The sequence below is a fragment of the Leuciscus leuciscus genome, assembly GCF_965113295.1.
Source record: "Leuciscus leuciscus genome assembly, chromosome: 24".
Taxonomy (NCBI): domain Eukaryota; kingdom Metazoa; phylum Chordata; class Actinopteri; order Cypriniformes; family Leuciscidae; genus Leuciscus; species Leuciscus leuciscus.
The window spans coordinates 14,979,672-15,000,154 of record NC_138723.1 but is presented as its reverse complement, the minus strand read 5'-3'; the positions used below and the strand labels follow the sequence as shown (position 1 = coordinate 15,000,154).

At 39.2% G+C, this 20,483-nt stretch overlaps 1 protein-coding gene across 1 annotated transcript in view; it reads left to right on the top strand.

The window, feature by feature from the left end:
* fgf11b (fibroblast growth factor 11b) overlaps window positions 1–20,483 on the top strand; it is a 53,216-nt gene that overhangs the window by 20,563 nt on the left and 12,170 nt on the right. Inside the window, exons 2-3 of the mRNA XM_082157098.1 lie at window positions 4,697–4,807; window positions 14,210–14,313. Of these exons, the coding sequence (XP_082013224.1) occupies window positions 4,697–4,807; window positions 14,210–14,313 (215 nt within the window). The remainder of the gene's footprint in view (window positions 1–4,696; window positions 4,808–14,209; window positions 14,314–20,483) is intronic.

The window sequence follows — 20,483 nt, the reverse complement described above, 5'->3', positions numbered from 1 at the left end:
ATAGATGTTTTTAAATCTGAAAACTCCAAAAACCAACGAAATTGTCAGACGTCCATTAGTGCATGTTCACAGAGGAAAACAACTGAAATACAGCGCATGTTGTTCTCTCGAACGACACTCGACGACAACGACGGAATCCAAAGCCGGGGGCGAAGTAATGGGTGCATTAAATTGTATGAAATAATCCCGAAAAAAAGCACAAACACTGCAGATATGGCAAGTTCAGCAGCTAAAACGGGAATCCACCTGTCACTCAAAAGTGGACACACCCTTAATTATGCAGAACTTTAAATATTAATCAACTAAACGGATGAGTTATAAAAAAATTCACCCCCCTCACAGTTGTTATGAAGGGCAAAATTAGCTGTATAGACCAAAGCCACATAGAGAACCAGGCTGTAAACATGTTTTTTTCTGCTGTAAAGTTGGTAATTTTAACATGGGGGAGATACAGATTTGACTCACTTCTGCAGCCAGCCTCAAGCGGCCAGTCAATGAATTGCAGTTTAACTCACTTCCGTGTTGGTTTCAAGAGAGAGACGGGGAGGTTGCCGCTTGGTTAAGACCCACACAGACCACAGGGTTAGCACCCCCTACTGGCCTCACTAACACCTCTTCCAGCAGCAACCTGGTTTTCCCAGGAGTCTCCCATCTAACCAGGCTCAACCCTGCTTAGCTTCAGTGGGCAACCAGTCTTGGGCTACAGGGTGATATGGCTGCTGAAATTTTTGGATGTGATGATGAAGAGCCATGATAGCCGCAGTTTCCTGCTGTTTAACAGTAGCGTGGGATGCTGTTCGCAACCCATCAGTTTATGCTGATACTAAAGTGAATCATCAGTGTCACCGTTCCAGTGGAGGGCAGCTGAGATTCTGATTAGCCCTGTCATGCTTCAGCTGTCAAATGAGGCTGTAAGTGTATACTTTATGCCTGTCCAATACATAGAGCCATTTTCTCTAATGAAATTATGTCAAATGCATCCCTTCCCCCACCTCGCCTGGCAAATAATCACATGCTTCCTCTTTTTTTGGCTGCATAATGCATCATATTATTACACCACATAGGTAATTATTAGAAATTGAAGGAGAGGGGGAAAGAGTAAAAGAAATGAGTTGGAAATATTGTAGTCATTTTTTCCGTGTAAATGACCAAGCTAACTCAGAATTGTGATGCTGAAAGAGGGTGGAAAGCAGCTCTGCAGTATTTTGTAGCAAATGGTTTTGCAAATTGCAAAGTAATTTCATTGCAGTGTATTTCAGGAATATTTGTTGTATCTGAGCTTATTGTCTGATAATGTAAAGTTAACGACTTGCTTTATACAAAGGAATTATCTGCTAGGTAACATGTATAAATAACTTAGATTGTGTAAAAGTGATGCAGGTGTATTCCCTTATGCTTATCCACTGGTACAACAGAAAAGGTGTGTTCGACTTGAAGCGGCGCTGCGCAGAGCGATCGGTGTATGACATCAAAGTACCGCAAGAGCAATTCGAAAACATACGGAGCTGTGTACTCTCGGACAGTGTCAGTGAAGAGCACCTTGAGATGCAATATGAGACATGATGAAGTAGAATCGAGGTAAATATCACTTAGCAGAGTATTTTTATTGTGTGCCATTACAATCAAGTCATGCAAAAAATATGAAATGTTTAAAAGGCCATTTCTACCACAAAATGTTGTCTCAATGACACTGTGGTGGAAATGTTTATAACATGCATGACAGAATATCTCATGTATTTAGACTATTGGACATTTTAGTTTACAGTTAAAACAGTGAAAAGGTTAAAAGTGTGTTTTAAGAGAGTTTATGTTTTAGTCCACAGGGTCCAAAGTGTTTAGTTGAAGAAACACCCAATACACCCGACTGCTCGCCTCGGAAGTAGGAGCTTCTCATGTGTACTTGAAAGCAGAAAAATGTCCTATTCCTACCAACACTCACTTCTTGCTGAACTCAGGCTATAGAGATAAAACTGTAGCAGCAAAACTAACACATACACACAATCAGACACACACAAACCTGAGCTTTGCAACCTCTTTGTGTCAGTGGACTTTTTATCTGGATTTGCGTGGGTGAAATCAATACGGGCTTTTACCGGGTCTTGGGAAAAGTTCAGCAGATTCCACCTCACTTCTCTGCATTGCTAAAGGTGTCGTGACAGCAAAGAAAAGTGGAAGGACACACTCAAGAACACACACTCATTGTGCAGGACGTGTAGCGGAAAAATATCTTCATTAACTTGTGATTGGATCGCCCGATTAACCATTAATTACAAGAAAGCAGTTCTCAGTTCATTTCAAGTTTGACATCATGAAGCATGGTGAATTTGAGACTTATTGTCTTTTTAACCCACCGGCTCGACATTTATACAATACGAACCTTTAATGTCCTTCGCAGTGGAAACTAGCCAGCCTATCCCTCCAGATAATCGCTTTTCTTCCTTGAGAGATTTCTTTCATTTGAATTTCACTGTAGGGAATGAATCAGCTGGTCCTAAGAAACTGTGCTTAACGTGGTCACTACATTTACTACAACTACACCTTTTTTTGGAACTATTGGTAGTCTGTTTACTAGCAATTTTCTATTTAGCTTTCCTTTTGCTTATTTCTAAAATGAACAAACCTGGCCGGAGGGACTGTACTAATAAAACATTCAGCTTCTGTTCTTCTCCTCAAGTCTCATAAATAAACGTGCAATACGTATAAATCTTTAATAGAGTTGCATACGCATTTTATTTCCGAAAGTCCTGAAGTGACCAAAGCTTGTCTAAAAATAAAGATGGTGCTAACGTGAATACAATGCTATAGGATGGACTGTGAAGCGTTCATGGTAAAATGGCAACAAGGAATGAGGGAGCAAACATTGTCTTCAAGCAGTTATACATGAGAAAATGTCAAGTGAGTTATGCATACTAAATGTTCATGACTAATGCATTATCTGCACTATATGTGAGGCCTACGAAAGGTGGCCTATTCTGATCTGACCCTACAGGTCATTTGGAGGGATCTTCATGTGCATAAGAAACAGCTGTGCTCTAGATATTGATGCTAAATTAGGCCAGTGGTTCTTAACTGTTGGGTTGTGGCCCAAAAATGGGTTGCAGGTCTGCTGGTATCGTGGACAGCAGTGGGAGAAACAATGCCACATGCAAAAACCCTAACTGTATCATCAGTGCTTAATGATTAGCATAGCAAAATAAATAGACATGTGACCTTTTAAAAAGGGAGCATAAGCATCCAATCAAATTCTTATGGATTTTGGCAGAAATTCACAGGTTGCTTGACACAACTCTTCAACTTTGAAAACCATGTTCCCCTCAAGGAGTCTTAGCAGAGTATCCACAGGTGTTAAAAGTTAATTTGATGAACTACATGTTCCAAAAAGTTTAACTACCAGAAAGTGTTGCAATACTTTTTGTATTTTATATTATATTGTATAATTATAAACCCATTTCACCTTATGTTGTGAAATATTTTTCATGAAAAGTGTTGTGCTAAGTTTCTATAAAAATAAATGCTTTGGTTTAATATTTGATCTAACACAATGGCATTCATACATTTGTAAGTGTGACTTAAATGCAGTTTATTGGACACATTATCTATGTATACAACTGTTCAAAACACTGTCTCCAGTCTTCAGTGTCCCACGATCCTTCAGAAATCATTTTAATATGCTGATTTGGTCCTCACTAAACATTTGATATTATAATCAGTGTTGAAAACAGTTGTGCTGCTTAATATTTTTGTCTCAACCATGATACAGTACATTGTTTTTCATGATTCTTTGATGAATATAAGGTTCAAAAGAACAGCATTTATTTGAAATATAAATATTTTGTAACATTATAAATGTCTTTACTATCACTTTTCATCAATTTAATTAGTTTTTGAGGGGAAGAAAGTATGAATTTCTCTCAAAAAATTTTACTGACCACACATTTTTGAACAGTAGGGTATTCAATTGTTTTCTTTCATGTTTTAATATATGTTTACATCAGGAAGTTTGGTCTGAATTCCCTGAACTCTCAGGAAAAAAAAGGCACCTTTTGAAAAAGGTACCTGTCACTATGTTCAGTTTGTTTTCATTAGTCACAGGTTTTCCTTCGTTCAGTTTTCCCGCCACTCATTTGTTACCATGCACTGATAAAAATGTATTGTAATTTTACAGGAAATTCCTGGCAACTAATTGCCGTAAATTTACAGCAAGTAATATACAGGATTTTTACTGTTTACTGTTTCAAGTACAAGTAACCACTGTTTACTGGTCACCGTCATTATTAGTTAATTTGTACCCGCTGTGTTCTGTTAAATCATCTCATTTGTGTTTGTGCCCTTGCCTTCATTCCCTGTCCGATCCCCGTTACGCTAAGTTGTGTTTGCTATCACCCGTCTCTCTGCCTGCCTGTGGTATTAAGATTAAACTTTGAGTGTACTTAACTGGATCTGTCTTCGTCTTCCTGCCTGAAACACAACGTGACAGTACCGGCCCAGTGACAGCTTTTGTACCTTTTTTTTTTCTGAGAGATTGTCGTACTAAATATGTGCACAGCATTGCAGTATAACTACATCTTGAGGCACTGTTAATGAATATACTCTGTGTAAGCTTTAATGAAGCGTTAATGAAGTCGCAAACTGCAAACTGTGATGTTTTCTCCCCGGACTAATATTGTGTGTCTGTGATTGTGTTTTTTCTCTGCAGAGCCACAGCTAAAAGGCATCGTCACCCGTCTGTACAGCCAGCACGGCTACTACCTGCAGATGCTGCCGGATGGCACCATGGACGGCACAAGGGACGAAAACAGCTGCTTCTGTAAGCGCGTGTTCTTTCTCACTTGTAATTCACACCTGACAAGCGCAGTGTGACTTTGGTTGGTCAGTTGTGGAAACTATTGAGTTGTGTCTGTGTGTGTCCGTTCCTGCGACTTCTAGACGGACATAAAATGAACTTTTGTTGTTCATGTCATTCATTTCCTCTGTCTTACAGTCTCCTCACGTACATGTACTGTCTGTTGTAATTAATTTGAAAGCCTGTGTTGGCATATGTCCCTTATGTTAGGCCTAAGGTGTATAACCCATGGTCACTGGTACAACTCTGGGGATTCACACTCAGCTGAATTGAAGATCACATGCCGTGGTATGAATATTTGTCTTGTCTGGAATTAAGGCCAAACCCGATAATTAGAAGAGGACTTTCACATATTCTTGGCCTTGTTGTGTATTTTAATCAGATGTCTGGAATTGATTCAGCTTTTATGATAATATGGTAATTGTTGTTTTAATGATGTCTGAGCTGACATTAATTAGTATGTCACTCACATTGCAAAATTCCACTGTGCTACTTTTCCATTGTTTTTCTATGCATTAGACGGACATGTTTGACCGTTGTGCTTGCATCATTTGAAGTGTGTCATGATTGACACAGCGCTTAAGTTAAACTTTTGGAAAACACATTTCTATACTTTGCCGTTTTTTTCCGTTCCTCTGCCCTGCTTCTCGCGTTGTTATCCACAAAAACTAGTTCTGTGTGAATGGCCTCTTAGAACTCAGTTAGAATTCCAATGCAAATTGTTCTAAACAAAACCGCAACAAAACCATTGCGCACCTCTGTGCAACACACAGCGGTGGTTCGGTACTAAATGGATCTGCATTTTGAACTAATCGAGTGATTGATTCAATAACCCTGTCATAAAAACATGGGCTGCGTCCAAAATCACATTCAGTACATGTCTGAGTAGGTACTACATTTGAATTTGAATTTACTTTGTGACCGTTAAAAAAGTATGTTGTGTATATAGTGTGAATATGGATAGTATGAATGAAATTTGGACGTACTACATCGCCATGTTGTTACTGTCACGTGACCTACCAGTGTCAGTTGCGTCGCTTCACTGCCATTCATAAGCTATGTCCCAATTCAGAGGCTGCATCCTTCGAAGGATGCAGACGTCGAAGGCCATGCCTTTAAAGTCCACGAAGGTTGGACCGAGCGTTGTTAAATGGGACGGTTTAGCCTATAGGATTGTTCTTGTGACCTAACAACTGTGACAGGTGCCATTGACTTTTTAAGTTATATTCAACTGCCTGAAAAGAAAAGAGGGATCACAACCTGTCTAAATATTTTCCATTTATGGTACATTTATGTACATAATAAAGAGTATAAACTATCTATAAAATCACATAATTGGTAAGATATGTCAATATTTGAACAGATTTAAAGTGTGTTTTGAATATTCAAGTTGAATCCCAGCAATACTTAAATTTAAAAGTGTAATCTGGCTTTTTCTCAAAAAAAAAAATCCAGTCATTGGCCACTATGAATCTTGGGATAGGCTTGAGTGCGAAGGATCCACTCGTTCTATCCTTAGCGGCACAGGAAAAAAAGGACGCATTTGTAGACCGCGTTCGAAGGAGGCTTCTTCGCACCGCTGTGATGCATTCGGCCTTTGAAGGATGCAGCCTCTGAATTAGGACACAGCTATAAATCCTCTCCCATGGCCTCACAGGATAGTAAAGTAGTTTACATCAAATTCAGAATCTCAAGTAGGTCATCCAGGTTTTTTTCGCCTACTGTTTTTCAAATATTATGTATTCAGACATGCTACTCTTTTTCCTTACTGAAGTATTCGAATTTGGATGCAGCAAGTCACTTGCTTCCTTTCTGAATGAATAAGCTGTTTTGAACTAATCGTTTGAATAAATTATTCAATGACTCAGTCATTAAGACAGGTACTTGCCAGCCACTGCCAGCGGGTTTTTTGTTGTTGTTGATAATTTTCACAAAAATGTCATGGCCCCCAGAATATTTTGTTGTATGAATATCTGAACATGCAATATATCAAAAGAAAGAACAGACGCTCTGCTTTTAAACAACAACAAAAACATTTTATTCTAGCTTCATGCATTCTTTTTTCCCCAACACTTGAATGTGGGTAGATTTCATAAAAAAAAGCAACAATTTGAACAAAAATCTGAGAAAATCACGTTTTTGTCAAGATCCAGATTGGATTCAGAACAATGATAAAAAAATGGATGGAGCAGATCGAGTTCATCAATACCCCTAATGCTTGCACATACCTATAGCTCATCCTGGGTCGACATTTTATTCTGTAACATTTTATTCTGTAACATTAGGCAGTTTTGATTTATTTTACATATGCATATGATTACATATATCGCTCGTTTCTGCATCTTCTTCGCATCTCTTTTGATCAGGAGATTCAGTACTCTATCAGAAGATGTGTAATAGCACCCCCTACCATTTAACAGTGAAAACACGGAAAGCCAGAAAATTCCATCAATGGTGTGTAAGCGTTTTCTCACAAATTATGGAAATTTTCCGTCAATGTCAGGGAAAACGTTTTTTTTTTTTTATATAATTCCATATTTCAATATATAATATTCAATAAAAAAAAAAGATCATAGTACTATTAATGCACTTGTAATTTCAGTGTAAATAGGCTTATGCCACTTCTGCATTAAATAGTCTGTGTAAATACATCTAAATACCATCAGATGCAACTTCACAAAAACATGCAGCAAAATATTGCCTAATTATGATTATTAACAAAATAAAATTAAAACAATTTATAATTTTTGTCAATATCACACACCTTAAACATAACAGTGTATATGTTCAGTCTAGGGATGTACAATATATATATCACATATCAGCTAATATAATTTTTTTCCCCCATTTATCAGAATCCGCTTATATTGGCTATACCTTCACCTGTCTAATGCTCACTTATTCTTTATAAACACTAATAGTTAAATAACATTGTTGAATGCAATCTTAGAAAAAAAGGTTCAATGGGGTTCTATATACAACGGTAGGGTTCTTGTTTCACTTTTAAAGAACCCATTATACCAAAGTGTTCTATATAAGAAGAAATGCCTTAAATGATTACACAATACTTACATTTTTAACAGGTTATTTCCATAAATGATTACACTACACTTCAATTTTTTAACAGGTTATTTCCATATTTTCTAGCGATACAGTATGTTTACGAGCTGTTTAATTAGTCTTAAAATGATCCGATGATGGGAAAGGACCTGACAGAACCCTCTAAGGTTCTAGAACAGGGGTGTCCAATCCTGCTCCTGGAGGGCCACTGTCCTGCAGAGTTGAGCTCTAACCCCAATTAAACACACCTGAACCAGCTAATCAAGGTCTTACTAGGCATACTAGAAACTTCCAGGTTGGTGTGATGAGGCAAGTTGGAGCTAAACTCTGCAGGACAGTGGCCCATTTGGACACCCCTGTTCTAGAACCTATTTTTCATAAGCGTGTATAATCTTTAGAAAATGTCAAAATGAATACCTATTTTTCATACTGTACACTTTGGGATGCCCACATTTACTTGTAGCATTTAAAAAATTAGATTTAGTTTTTAATGTTTTATTTGTCATTAATTTTGAATAAAGTAAAATAGAATTTAAATTTTGGTTTAAATTAATCGTTAAATGGTTGCTCAGAAGTTATTAATTTTTAATTAGTGTTGCCTTTTTGAGGCTCACAAGCAAATATTGGCAATGCAAGTTGAGCTGAGTTTTATTTTATGTAAATGAGCAGTTATGCAATGCAATGGCTACCAGTGGGAGTGCAGACAGAAGAAGTCAGGTGATTTGCCCTGTAGTTCAGCAACTCCAGCAATAAATTCAGTATGGACGCGGACACACCTTAAGTTTTTTGCATAGAACCACTGAAGAATATTTATTAACCTAAGATCTTATAGTGTTACATTTCTGTAAGTTAAAGGGATAGTTCACCCAAAAATTCTGTAATTAAGTACACTGAAAAAAATGATTCGTTGAATTTAATAAAAAAAATTATCGTAAGTGGTTGCATTCAATTGATTTTATCCACATTTAAACAAATGCATTAACTTGAACTTAATAAATTTTAGTTCAACTTAATGCATTTGTTTAAATGTAAATAAAATCAATTGAATGCAACCACTTACGATAAAAAAATTGATTAAATTCAACGAATCAGTGTACTCACCCTCATGTCGTTCCATACCCGTAAGTCTTTTGTTCATCTTCAGAACACAAATGAATCTTTTTTTATGAAATCTGAGAGCTCTCTGTTCTCTCCATAGACAGCTACGCAACTACCACTTTGATGCTGCAAAAAAGTTCATAAAGAGATCGAAAACTCATCCATATGAATTGAGGGGTTTAATCCAAATTTTCTGAAGAGACACGGTCGCTTTATATGATGAACATATTGAATTTAGGCTTTTATTGACATCAACTCAGTTATGGTAAACGGAAACTCAAGCATGTTCGCTTGATGTGCGAGAACCAATGGGGTTCATTCTCGAGTTACGCAGCACGTTTGAGCTCCAGCAAGAACCACTGAGGTTCATTCTTGTGTTACGCAGCACGTTTGAGCTTCAGCAAGAACCACTGAGGTTCATTCTCGTGTTACGCAGCACGTTTGAGCTTCAGCTAGAACCAATGAGGTTCATTCTTGAGTTACGCAGCACATTTGAGCTTCAGCAAGAACCAATGAGGTTCAGTCTCGAGTTACGCAGAACGTTTGAGCTTCAGCAAGAACCAATGAGGTTCAGTCTCGAGTTACGCAGAACGTTTGAGCTTCAGCTAGAACCAATGAGGTTCATTCTTGTGTTACGCAGCACGTTTGAGCTTCAGCAAGAACCACTGAGGTTCATTCTCGTGTTACGCAGCACGTTTGAGCTTCAGCAAGAACCAATGAGGTTCAGTCTCGAGTTACGCAGAACGTTTGAGCTTCAGCTAGAACCAATGAGGTTCATTCTTGTGTTACGCAGCACGTTTGAGCTTCAGCAAGAACCACTGAGGTTCATTCTCGAGTTACACAGCACGTTTGAGCTCCAGCAAGAACCACTGAGGTTCATTCTTGTGTTACGCAGCACGTTTGAGCTTCAGCAAGAACCACTGAGGTTCATTCTCGTGTTACGCAGCACGTTTGAGCTCCAGCAAGAACCACTGAGGTTCATTCTCGTGTTACGCAGCACGTTTGAGCTTCAGCAAGAACCAATGAGGTTCAGTCTCGAGTTACGCAGAACGTTTGAGCTTCAGCTAGAACCAATGAGGTTCATTCTTGTGTTACGCAGCACGTTTGAGCTTCAGCAAGAACCACTGAGGTTCATTCTCGAGTTACACAGCACGTTTGAGCTCCAGCAAGAACCACTGAGGTTCATTCTTGTGTTACGCAGCACGTTTGAGCTTCAGCAAGAACCACTGAGGTTCATTCTCGTGTTACGCAGCACGTTTGAGCTCCAGCAAGAACCACTGAGGTTCATTCTTGTGTTACGCAGCACGTTTGAGCTTCAGCAAGAACCACTGAGGTTCATTCTCATGTTACGCAGCACGTCTGAGCTCCAGCAAGAACCACTGAGGTTCATTCTCGTGTTACGCAGCACGTTTGAGCTTCAGCTAGAACCAATGAGGTTCATTCTTGTGTTACGCAGCACGTTTGAGCTTCAGCAAGAACCAATGAGGTTCAATCTCGAGTTACGCAGAACGTTTGAGCTTCAGCAAGAACCAAAGAGGTTCATTCTCGTGTTACGCAGCACGTTTGAGCTTCAGCAAGAACCACTGAGGTTCAGTCTCGAGTTACGCAGAACGTTTGAGCTTCAGCTAGAACCAATGAGGTTCATTCTTGTGTTACGCAGCACGTTTGAGCTTCAGCAAGAACCACTGAGGTTCAGTCTCGAGTTACGCAGCACGTTTGAGCTTCAGCAAGAACCACTGAGGTTCATTCTTGTGTTACGCAGCACGTTTGAGCTTCAGCAAGAACCAATGAGGTTCAGTCTCGAGTTACGCAGCACGTTTGAGCTTCAGCAAGAACCACTGAGGTTCATTCTTGTGTTACGCTGCACGTTTGAGCTTCAGCAAGAACCAATGAGGTTCAGTCTCGAGTTACGCAGCACGTTTGAGCTTCAGCTAGAACCAATGAGGTTCATTCTTGTGTTACGCAGCACGTTTGAGCTTCAGCAAGAACCAATGAGGTTCAGTCTCGAGTTACGCAGAACGTTTGAGCTTCAGCAAGAACCAAAGAGGTTCATTCTCGTGTTACGCAGCACGTTTGAGCTTCAGCAAGAACCAATGAGGTTCAGTCTCGAGTTACGCAGAACGTTTGAGCTTCAGCTAGAACCAATGAGGTTCATTCTCGTGTTACGCAGCACGTTTGAGCTTCAGCAAGAACCACTGAGGTTCATTCTTGTGTTACGCAGCACGTTTGAGCTTCAGCAAGAACCAATGAGGTTCAGTCTCGAGTTACGCAGCACGTTTGAGCTTCAGCAAGAACCACTGAGGTTCATTCTTGTGTTACGCAGCACGTTTGAGCTTCAGCAAGAACCAATGAGGTTCAGTCTCGAGTTACGCAGCACGTTTGAGCTTCAGCAAGAACCACTGAGGTTCATTCTTGTGTTACGCAGCTCGTTTGAGCTTCAGCAAGAACCAATGAGGTTCAGTATCGAGTTACGCAGCACGTTTGAGCTTCAGCAAGAACTGAGTTTAATTCTCGTTTTACGCAGCACGTCTGAGCTTCTGCAAGAACCAAAGAGGTTCATTCTCGTGTTACGCAGCACGTTTGAGCTTCAGCAAGAACCAATGAGGTTCATTCTCATGTTACGCAGCACGTCTGAGCTTCAGCAAGAACCAAAGAGGTTCATTCTCGTGTTACGCAGCACGTTTGAGCTTCAGCAAGAACCAATGAGGTTCATTCTCGTGTTACGCAGCACGTTTGAGCTCCAGCAAGAACCACTGAGGTTCATTCTCGAGTTACACAGCACGTTTGAGCTCCAGCAAGAACCACTGAGGTTCATTCTTGTGTTACGCAGCACGTTTGAGCTTCAGCAAGAACCACTGAGGTTCATTCTCGTGTTACGCAGCACGTTTGAGCTTCAGCTAGAACCAATGAGGTTCATTCTCGTGTTACGCAGCACGTTTGAGCTCCAGCAAGAACCACTGAGGTTCATTCTTGTGTTACGCAGCACGTTTGAGCTTCAGCAAGAACCAATGAGGTTCAGTCTCGAGTTACGCAGCACGTTTGAGCTCCAGCAAGAACCACTGAGGTTCATTCTTGTGTTACGCAGCACGTTTGAGCTTCAGCAAGAACCAATGAGGTTCAGTCTCGAGTTACGCAGCACGTTTGAGCTTCAGCAAGAACCACTGAGGTTCATTCTTGTGTTACGCAGCACGTTTGAGCTTCAGCAAGAACCAATGAGGTTCAGTCTCGAGTTACGCAGAACGTTTGAGCTTCAGCAAGAACCAAAGAGGTTCATTCTCGTGTTACGCAGCACGTTTGAGCTTCAGCAAGAACTGAGTTTAATTCTCGTTTTACGCAGCACGTCTGAGCTTCTGCAAGAACCAAAGAGGTTCATTCTCGTGTTACGCAGCACGTCTGAGCTTCTGCAAGAACCAAAGAGGTTCATTCTCGTGTTACGCTGCACGTTTGAGCTTCCGCAAGAACAATAAGGCTCATTCTCGAGAGTTACGCAGCAAGTTTGAGCTTCAGCAAGAACCAAAGAGGTTTGTTCTTGTGCGTCAAGAAGGTTCGGTTGAGCTTCTGTTTATGTCCACTGGTCAATGTTTATGTTTATGTTCGATTAACAGTAGCGGCAGTCCAAACAGTAAACTGATCAAAGTCCATAATCCAAAAACCGTAGTCAAGAACAGGCAGAGAAATATACACGTGACAAAAAAACAAGATAACAGAAATGCTCAGTAAAGCCAGGGTAACCTGGCAATACTTCACAACATGATGAACAAACATCATGGCTTATAACAGATAAGAAAAGGAAGTGATGCAAGAAGAACAGGCATTAGTCAGTACTCAGGCGATGGCTCCCTCTGGCGGTTGGAGGAATGGATGGCGGATGCAGATGTTAGTTTAAATGTGAATAAAAGGCTAAATTAAGTCTGTTTATCATATAAAGCGATCATGTCTCTTCAAAAAAAATTGGACTAAACTGCTCAATTTATATGGATTATTTTTACGATCTCTTTATGAACTTTTTGAAGCGTCAAAGTGGTAGTTGCGTAGCTGTCAACGGAGGGAAAGAAAGCTCTCAGATTTCATCAAAAAGAACTTCATTTGTGTTCCGAAGAAGAACGAAAGTCTTACGGGTTTGGAACGGCATGAGTGTGAGTAATAAATGACAGAATTTTCTGGTTTTTGGTAAACTATCCCTTTGTATTCTTCTGTACAGGTTCAACCTGAGGTCTCAATGGCACCATCTTTTTTTTATGTTGAGTCACCATAACATGCTGTTCTAGAAGGGAAATAGACAGTAAGGAGAGAGAATGTGATGTGTCATGAGCTCTTGTGCCTTATGTAGCTCTATGTGAGTTTTGTGTGTGTGTGTGTAACGGATTGAGAAGTATTTTATTGGGATGGCAGTTGTCAGGGTGCGCTAGTGTAGCACATTCCTGTCTGGGTTGTCAAGGACTAGCTTACATGTCATGCTTGTCTATTGAAATGACTGTCGCACATATTAAATAACCATACTACTGCAGCGTCCCATGAACATTGTGACAGGGCAGTCTGACATGAATCCTAAACACTTCACGCCCTATGAGGTGAATTTGATGGTGCTAAATCGTTACAATAATGTCCGACAGCAATTACATACTGTCATACATATGTCAAACTCTGGCAGGAAAATCTCACTGAAGACTAATTGCAGATATATTGACCTTAGTCTGTGAGGGAATATCTCTCTGTCTTTCCCTCCCTCTCATTGCCATTTATTTAGCATGTTTTTTATCTTCTGCTATATCTCTCAGAAGCAGTGATGTTCCTTGAATCATCCATATCAAATACAATCCATCTTTCTATCAAGGACAACAGACGTAGGACAGATAGTCCCTACTGGATACCTTCCCCCACCTCATGCCATTATCTTTGCCATCCCTGACAGTTTTACATCCTCTCTTCTGTGTTTTTCTCGTCTTCATCTCTGTTATCCTGTTTCATACTATGTTACGTTGTCTCTAGTCTTGCAATGCCAGACATTTGACTCAAGGAAAAGGTCTGGTTGTCATTGCAGCTTATTCTTCCCAAGAACAGCCCACTTAGACAGGAAAAGACAGTGTGATTGACAACCATACAGTTTTCAACCTGAGTATTCCATTCTCTCTGACACTGTTTGCTATTCTTCATCAAGTATTTTATCTATTTTTCGGAGTATGAATTCTTCTTTATTTCGTCCCACAGCACAGTTCAACTTGATTCCTGTGGGTCTGCGGATAGTGGCGATTCAGGGAGCGAAGACTGGTTTCTACCTTGGCATGAACAGCGAGGGATATCTCTACACCTCTGTAAGTGACTGGATGCTCTTTTAAGGATTGATGATTATCATAATTAGAATAATTATGCAGGTGCCCTCCATGTGTCTCCACAATAATGATTCACAGATAATTGACGACATGCAGCTTTTAGAGAGGTAAATAATTATGCAGACATTTTAATTACTCTCCTCATATTAAAGAGTTTGGCCAAATAAACTGATGTGAAAGATGGCGTAATTAGGATGATGTGGACACTTTTCTTGGTGCTGAAAACGTCAGGCTTAGTTTATGGCGTGAAAGTATAAATTCTGGGCCTTGTGTTGAAGATTTTGGACTCTCTCCATGGTGCTGAATTTTCGGGTTGCTCTCCGTGGTGCTGAACTTCTCTGGTTATATCATTGGGGTCCAATCCTGTTCCTCCAGGACCACCATCCTACAGAGTATACATCTAATACTAATGAAACACACCTAAGGTAATCAAGGTCTTCAGGAAGACTAGAAGGGTCAGGTTGGTGTGTTGGATTAGGTTTGAGGCAGCCTTCCAGTGGCCGAATTGGACACCCCAGGGCACCAGAATCTTCATGACTGATCCAATTATTTTGATTTTTGATTTTTTTTGGTTTAGGAGCTCTAATGTCACAACACCAAATAAAATGGTTCAATATGCAGTTCTGTATAGATAGACTACCGTTCAAAAGCCTAAGGTCTGTTTTTTTTCTTTTTATATATATGTTTTTAAAAGAAGTCTCTTATGCACACCAACAGTAAAAACAAAAATATTGTGAAATATATTAATAATATATATTCATATTTTATATATTTTATAATTAATTGTTGTGATGGCAAAGCTGAACTTTCAGCATCATTACTTCAGTCTTCAGTGTCACATGAAATTATTATAATATGCTGATTTGGGGCTCAAGAAACATTTCTTATTATTATCAATGTTGAAAAAACAGCTGCTGCTAAGTATTTTTGTGGAAAACATGATAAAATATTAATATTTTTATATTAAATATAATATAAAATAAATGTAAAATGATATCAATTTAAAATAAAATATTTCAGGGTTCTTTGATAAATCTCAAATTCATAAATTAGAAGGTAAATAAAAAGAACAGCATTTATTTATAATGGAAATCTTTTGTAACATTATAAATGTCTTTATCGTCACTTTTTAAAAGTTTATTAACGCATCTTTGCTGAATTAAATGGTTAATTTGCTTTAAAAAAATATATATAATAATTACTTAGCCAAAAAATTTTTTGAACGGTAGTGCATTTAGCCACAATACATTTTAAAAAGATTAATCTCACTTGAAAAGCAACAACAGGATATCTGAAATCTCTTGTGGTTCAGAAAACATTTCAAATCCTGTTTTAAATGTACTAGATATAGCCTATAGTCAGATTGGATATGTGCTGTCACTGCTCTCAAAGGTCAATCTTTCCCATAAAAATAAAAACAATAACAAAGGATTAGCCCATGCAGTGTGTCCAATTACCCAAATTGTGCTTGAGGTGGAGTAGAATGGAAAGCAGCGGCATTAGCAGGCAAGGTGGAGCAGATATTTAGACTGTCACGGCCAGAGCAGGATAAAGAGAACAGAGAGCGTGATGAGACGGCTCTCAGAGAGAGAGAGACATTGAGTGTGTGTTTGTTAAGCTGTGTATATGAGTGTGTGAGTGTGCATCCCAGAGCTGCCGATTAGAATGCGGGGATGAGAGAGCTTTTGTCTCCTGCCTCTCTGTGAACTGAGAAATGAGGGGATTTTCTTCTCAGAAGTAGAGAGCTGCATTTGGTTCAAAGGCAACTGACTCTAATTCAGAGCCTGTGTAGCTTACCGATGCGCTGCAAGCCTTGGGACATTCTGCCCTGTGTTGCTATCCTAAGACTGTCCCTCCTCCCCTTTTTTATGTCTTAGGTCTGGTCCGTCTATGCTGTCCCTGTCCTTTTCACCGACTCCTTTCATTTGGACTCATCCTTAACAGATTTGTCCTTTCCGTGCTACTGTAACCATCTGAATTTGTCCTGTAGTTGCCCTATTCCAGTCTTTGGCAACCTTATTTTTGCTTGCAGTCGAATCAGAGATCATTACATTGAATTCTGTGTATTTTAATCAATGTCAAAGGGGTTACGTAAGCAGATTAATTTGGGAATGTTTACAATGCATGCTGCTTAACTGGCATCTGGATGCAGGAAATCATACTGGGTTTTGTTATATCACCATTGCGTCTGTGTGTGCAAAATATATTTTTTAAGCATATGTGAGGGTTTAAACGCGAGTGCAAGTGTGTGTTTGATAACCATCGACTTGGAGAAAGCGTGTGTAACGGAACAGACAAATGTGTGAGAGAGGCTCAGAAACTCGGAGGACACAGCCAATGGGGAAACACCTCAGTCCCCGGAGCATTTTTCTCTTCCGCATGCTCCCATTCCCCTCCCCTCTCCTCCCCTCCCCTCCCCTCCTCACTGCAGCTAAAGAGAAGGTCATTCATAATATGCCACTATATTGTCAAGCTCTATAAGTATCTCATTGTAATAAGCCCACGTAAATTAGACGAGCTGCCTCAGGGATTGTGCTCTTCTGCCACATAATGGATTTCATACATCCATTTGGGCAGACATTCTTCATGTACTCATGCAGCATTTGGTGCAAAGCCTGTAATGACCATTAAGGTTTAAAATGCACCGTCAAATCTGGAAGAGGCAATTCAGCTGAATGATTTAAAAGGTTAAAATTCACAAAATGTGCATTTATGACAACATTCCATTGTCATTTACTTTTGAATATGGCACATCCATCAAATAAAAATGCTGTGAGTTAGATTTTTCATGGCTATCTCAAAGTACTCTCCTTTTACAGTTTTGTCTTTTGACGGCATATGTGGAACAGATGTTTTATGGTAAATAATGTAACCTTACTTTAAATTAATTCTACTCTTAACTGGCAAAATAACATTTTGGAAGACTGATGAAAATTGTCTATGATGGTTATTTTCTTCCCCTAATGTAATTAGAATAGATTTAACTTTAATTTGTTCAATTTGTTCTGTTTAATGAAAAAGAAACATTCCGGCTTTGTGCTGAGCAAAAATTAAACGGTTCAAAAAATAGTATTAATAATTAATTAGCCATAACAGTCTAAATAAAAATTATTTTTAGAATCCTACACTCATAAAGTGAATAAAGGTTTTCGCAAAGTTGCCAAAGAAGAACCATTTTGCATTCCCCAAAGAACCTTTCAAAGTTCTTAAAGAATAATTTTTTCTTAGTGTGAAGAAAATTTTTATAAATTATCTAAACAGTCTTTTTCAATTTTAAAGAACTTGTGCAATGAAAAGTTTCCATGGATGATAACGTTTTTTTCTGGAACCATAGATCCCAATAAATACCCTTTATTTTTAAGAGTGGAAATTCATTGGTCAAGAACAGGGAACCCCAATATTCTGTCATCATCATTACACATGTTATATTTTCTTTCTTCCACTGAACACAAAAGAGGATATTTTACAGAATGTGAGCTTCTCTTAAAGACTAATGTGGATGGTGTCAAGCTCCAAAAAGAAAAAGAAGCATAATCTAACCCATATGATAATATATTAATCTATATTGGAATAACATTGGAATATTACCGAATTTGCATTTCTGGTTGAACTATTTCATCAACTTCCAACACTGAGCTGAAAGCTTTCCAGCAGCCTTCATTGTTCTGCGTCTTGAACTATCCAGGCAGCAGCTGTGTAGCCCTGGAGAGCGATGGGGAACGGACTACTGAGGGAACCTCCGCGCTATTGGTCTACGGTTATATGGGCATCAAGGTCTGTGAGATACCTGTTGTGGAGTTATGAAAATGATTTTGTGATAAAAATAGAGCCTTGTCCCGTCCTGACCCATTTTATAGACGGTATGCTCTGGAAAAACCCTCCTGGGCTGAGCGAGAGAGGGTGAGAAAGAGAACATGAGAAAGATATGAGGAGTGGGAGGCGCTGACACAGTTGTAAGGTTCCTGACAGAAATAGTTATGGGCCTGTTGCCATGATCAGCCATTATTCAGACGACACGGGCTTCGATTTAAAACTACTTGCTTCAAACTAAGTTTCTACCAGATAACTTGCAGTATAATGCCATTGTCTGAGCACAATAGGTGCATGTGTGGGTGGGTGTGTGATTTGTGTGACCTCAGACAAGATGTGTATAGTGTCTGTTGTGGTGCCTTCATCTCAGGTTTGATAAATGGTTTCTATAGACTCTCTCCTCTACAGATGGTATTGAGATTCCGAATGCTTCCTTCACTGAGATGCAATCACACCCATCACACCGCAGACTCAAAAGAGAGACATGTGGTTTGTAAAGGTAAATGAAAAGCCAGAGACATACCGATATGAATCCAAACTAGAACACATGCAATTGCTTTCAAACACACCTCATTCCCAGCGTTCCCTCACAAGTCGACGAGGGACGGAGAAAGAGAGAGAGAGACAGAAGTGTAAGTGATTCAGTAATCTTCTCCTTCCCCCTTGCAGGTAATGAACTGCAGATTGTAGCTGTTCATCCCCATAAACCCTCTGCGGCATTTTAAGCTGCCTCCATTTCCCATAAGCCCCCTTATGAACCCTAGCTTCAATTGAGTATCTTATTACTCTGTGGCCTTTGTCTTTGCACAAGGTGATCTCAGTATTCGTAGGTATATTAGAATGTGTTGATAGACACTAATATACTATATTTCATGTATGTACATAGAGACACACTAAGCTTTCCATGTCCTCTGACAACTGGTTGGAGCTGAAGCTGAGTGAATGTGGAATTAAAGCATATATTGACTACAATGTAATCCCTTATTAATATTTTTTGGGTTCTCCCTTTATTTATTTATTATAGCAGACATTCTTCTGGGTATTGTCTCACTAAACATTGCATATGCACCATGCTAAACTTATTTAAAATCCTCCTTAAAAGTAGAGCTTCATTGGAAGACCTGCTTGACTTATCACAAATCAATGGCTTTAAGGTCATAGGACTGAGGAGGCCACTTAAAGACTTCAAAATGCTGAGCATGGACACTTTCAATCCATGGTAATCAACTGTAGTTCAAAACATGTCCTGTGTTAAAATGGATATTTTGTATTTTTACTCAGCCTGTACTCAGTGGCAGTCAAATAATGAGTCAGTATCAGCTGATTTGTTTAACAGTTCATTCATCACACTGGAAATTAAAGGGTCAAGTCGAGTGCACTGCAATCTCATGCTGTGTTTTATACTGCACATTTTGGAAAATATAGTTCATCCTAGCAATATGTGCATGCATACTATATACTGCAGAAAGAATAGTATTTCTATTCTAAATATTCAGGAAAGCAAATGCGTTTCACTCAATACAGATGAGTCATTGGTGTCACAACAGTTCCGATTGATCTTTTGACATCACACAACAAAATGAAAACACGAAGTCAAATTAGGCAAATGGGTTAACAAGTCAATGTGGTGGTGTTAAACATATTTAATTAACCTAATTTATCACAAATACAATATAAACAACCTATTCGATTAATCGTTGAACCTTAATAGATTTGTAAACATTTGAAGTGTTTATATTTTAGATGCTGTCAGTACTTTGATATTGTAAACGTGTGCTCCACACTTTGCATACGAATAAAAAAAGAGATCCATTTTCTTTGCCACATGCTCATTAGTAATACTTCCTGGTTGTCCCCCCAACGACAGCCCTGTTCCAGATCGTTCATTAAAACAGGAGATGCCATCTTGTATTCCATAACATAATTCTTATTGACAGGGACCCTCAATTCATCACACAAAACAAAGATAAATGCCAAGAGCGTAAATTGATTGTGGCCTCGCCTGCATTCGTTTCATCCATCCATTGATGTTTCCTAATGTAGCTCTGCATGCTTTATAGACTTATGTAATGTTGTATGTCACTGAACATCTGCCGAACACACAAACTAACTACAGTGAATGCTGTGGGAAGACACATTACATATATGTACACACATGCATTCAAGTGCAAGGATTAACTGATGCATAAACATATTAGGTAGAAAAAAAACACACACACACACACTCGCTCATGAAATGCAAGCCCCATTAAGGAGCTTTATGTTGAGAGATGATCATGGACGAGACTGGCCCCAAATGACACACAGACAGAGATTACTGCACTGTAGGGGCCACTTTCGGT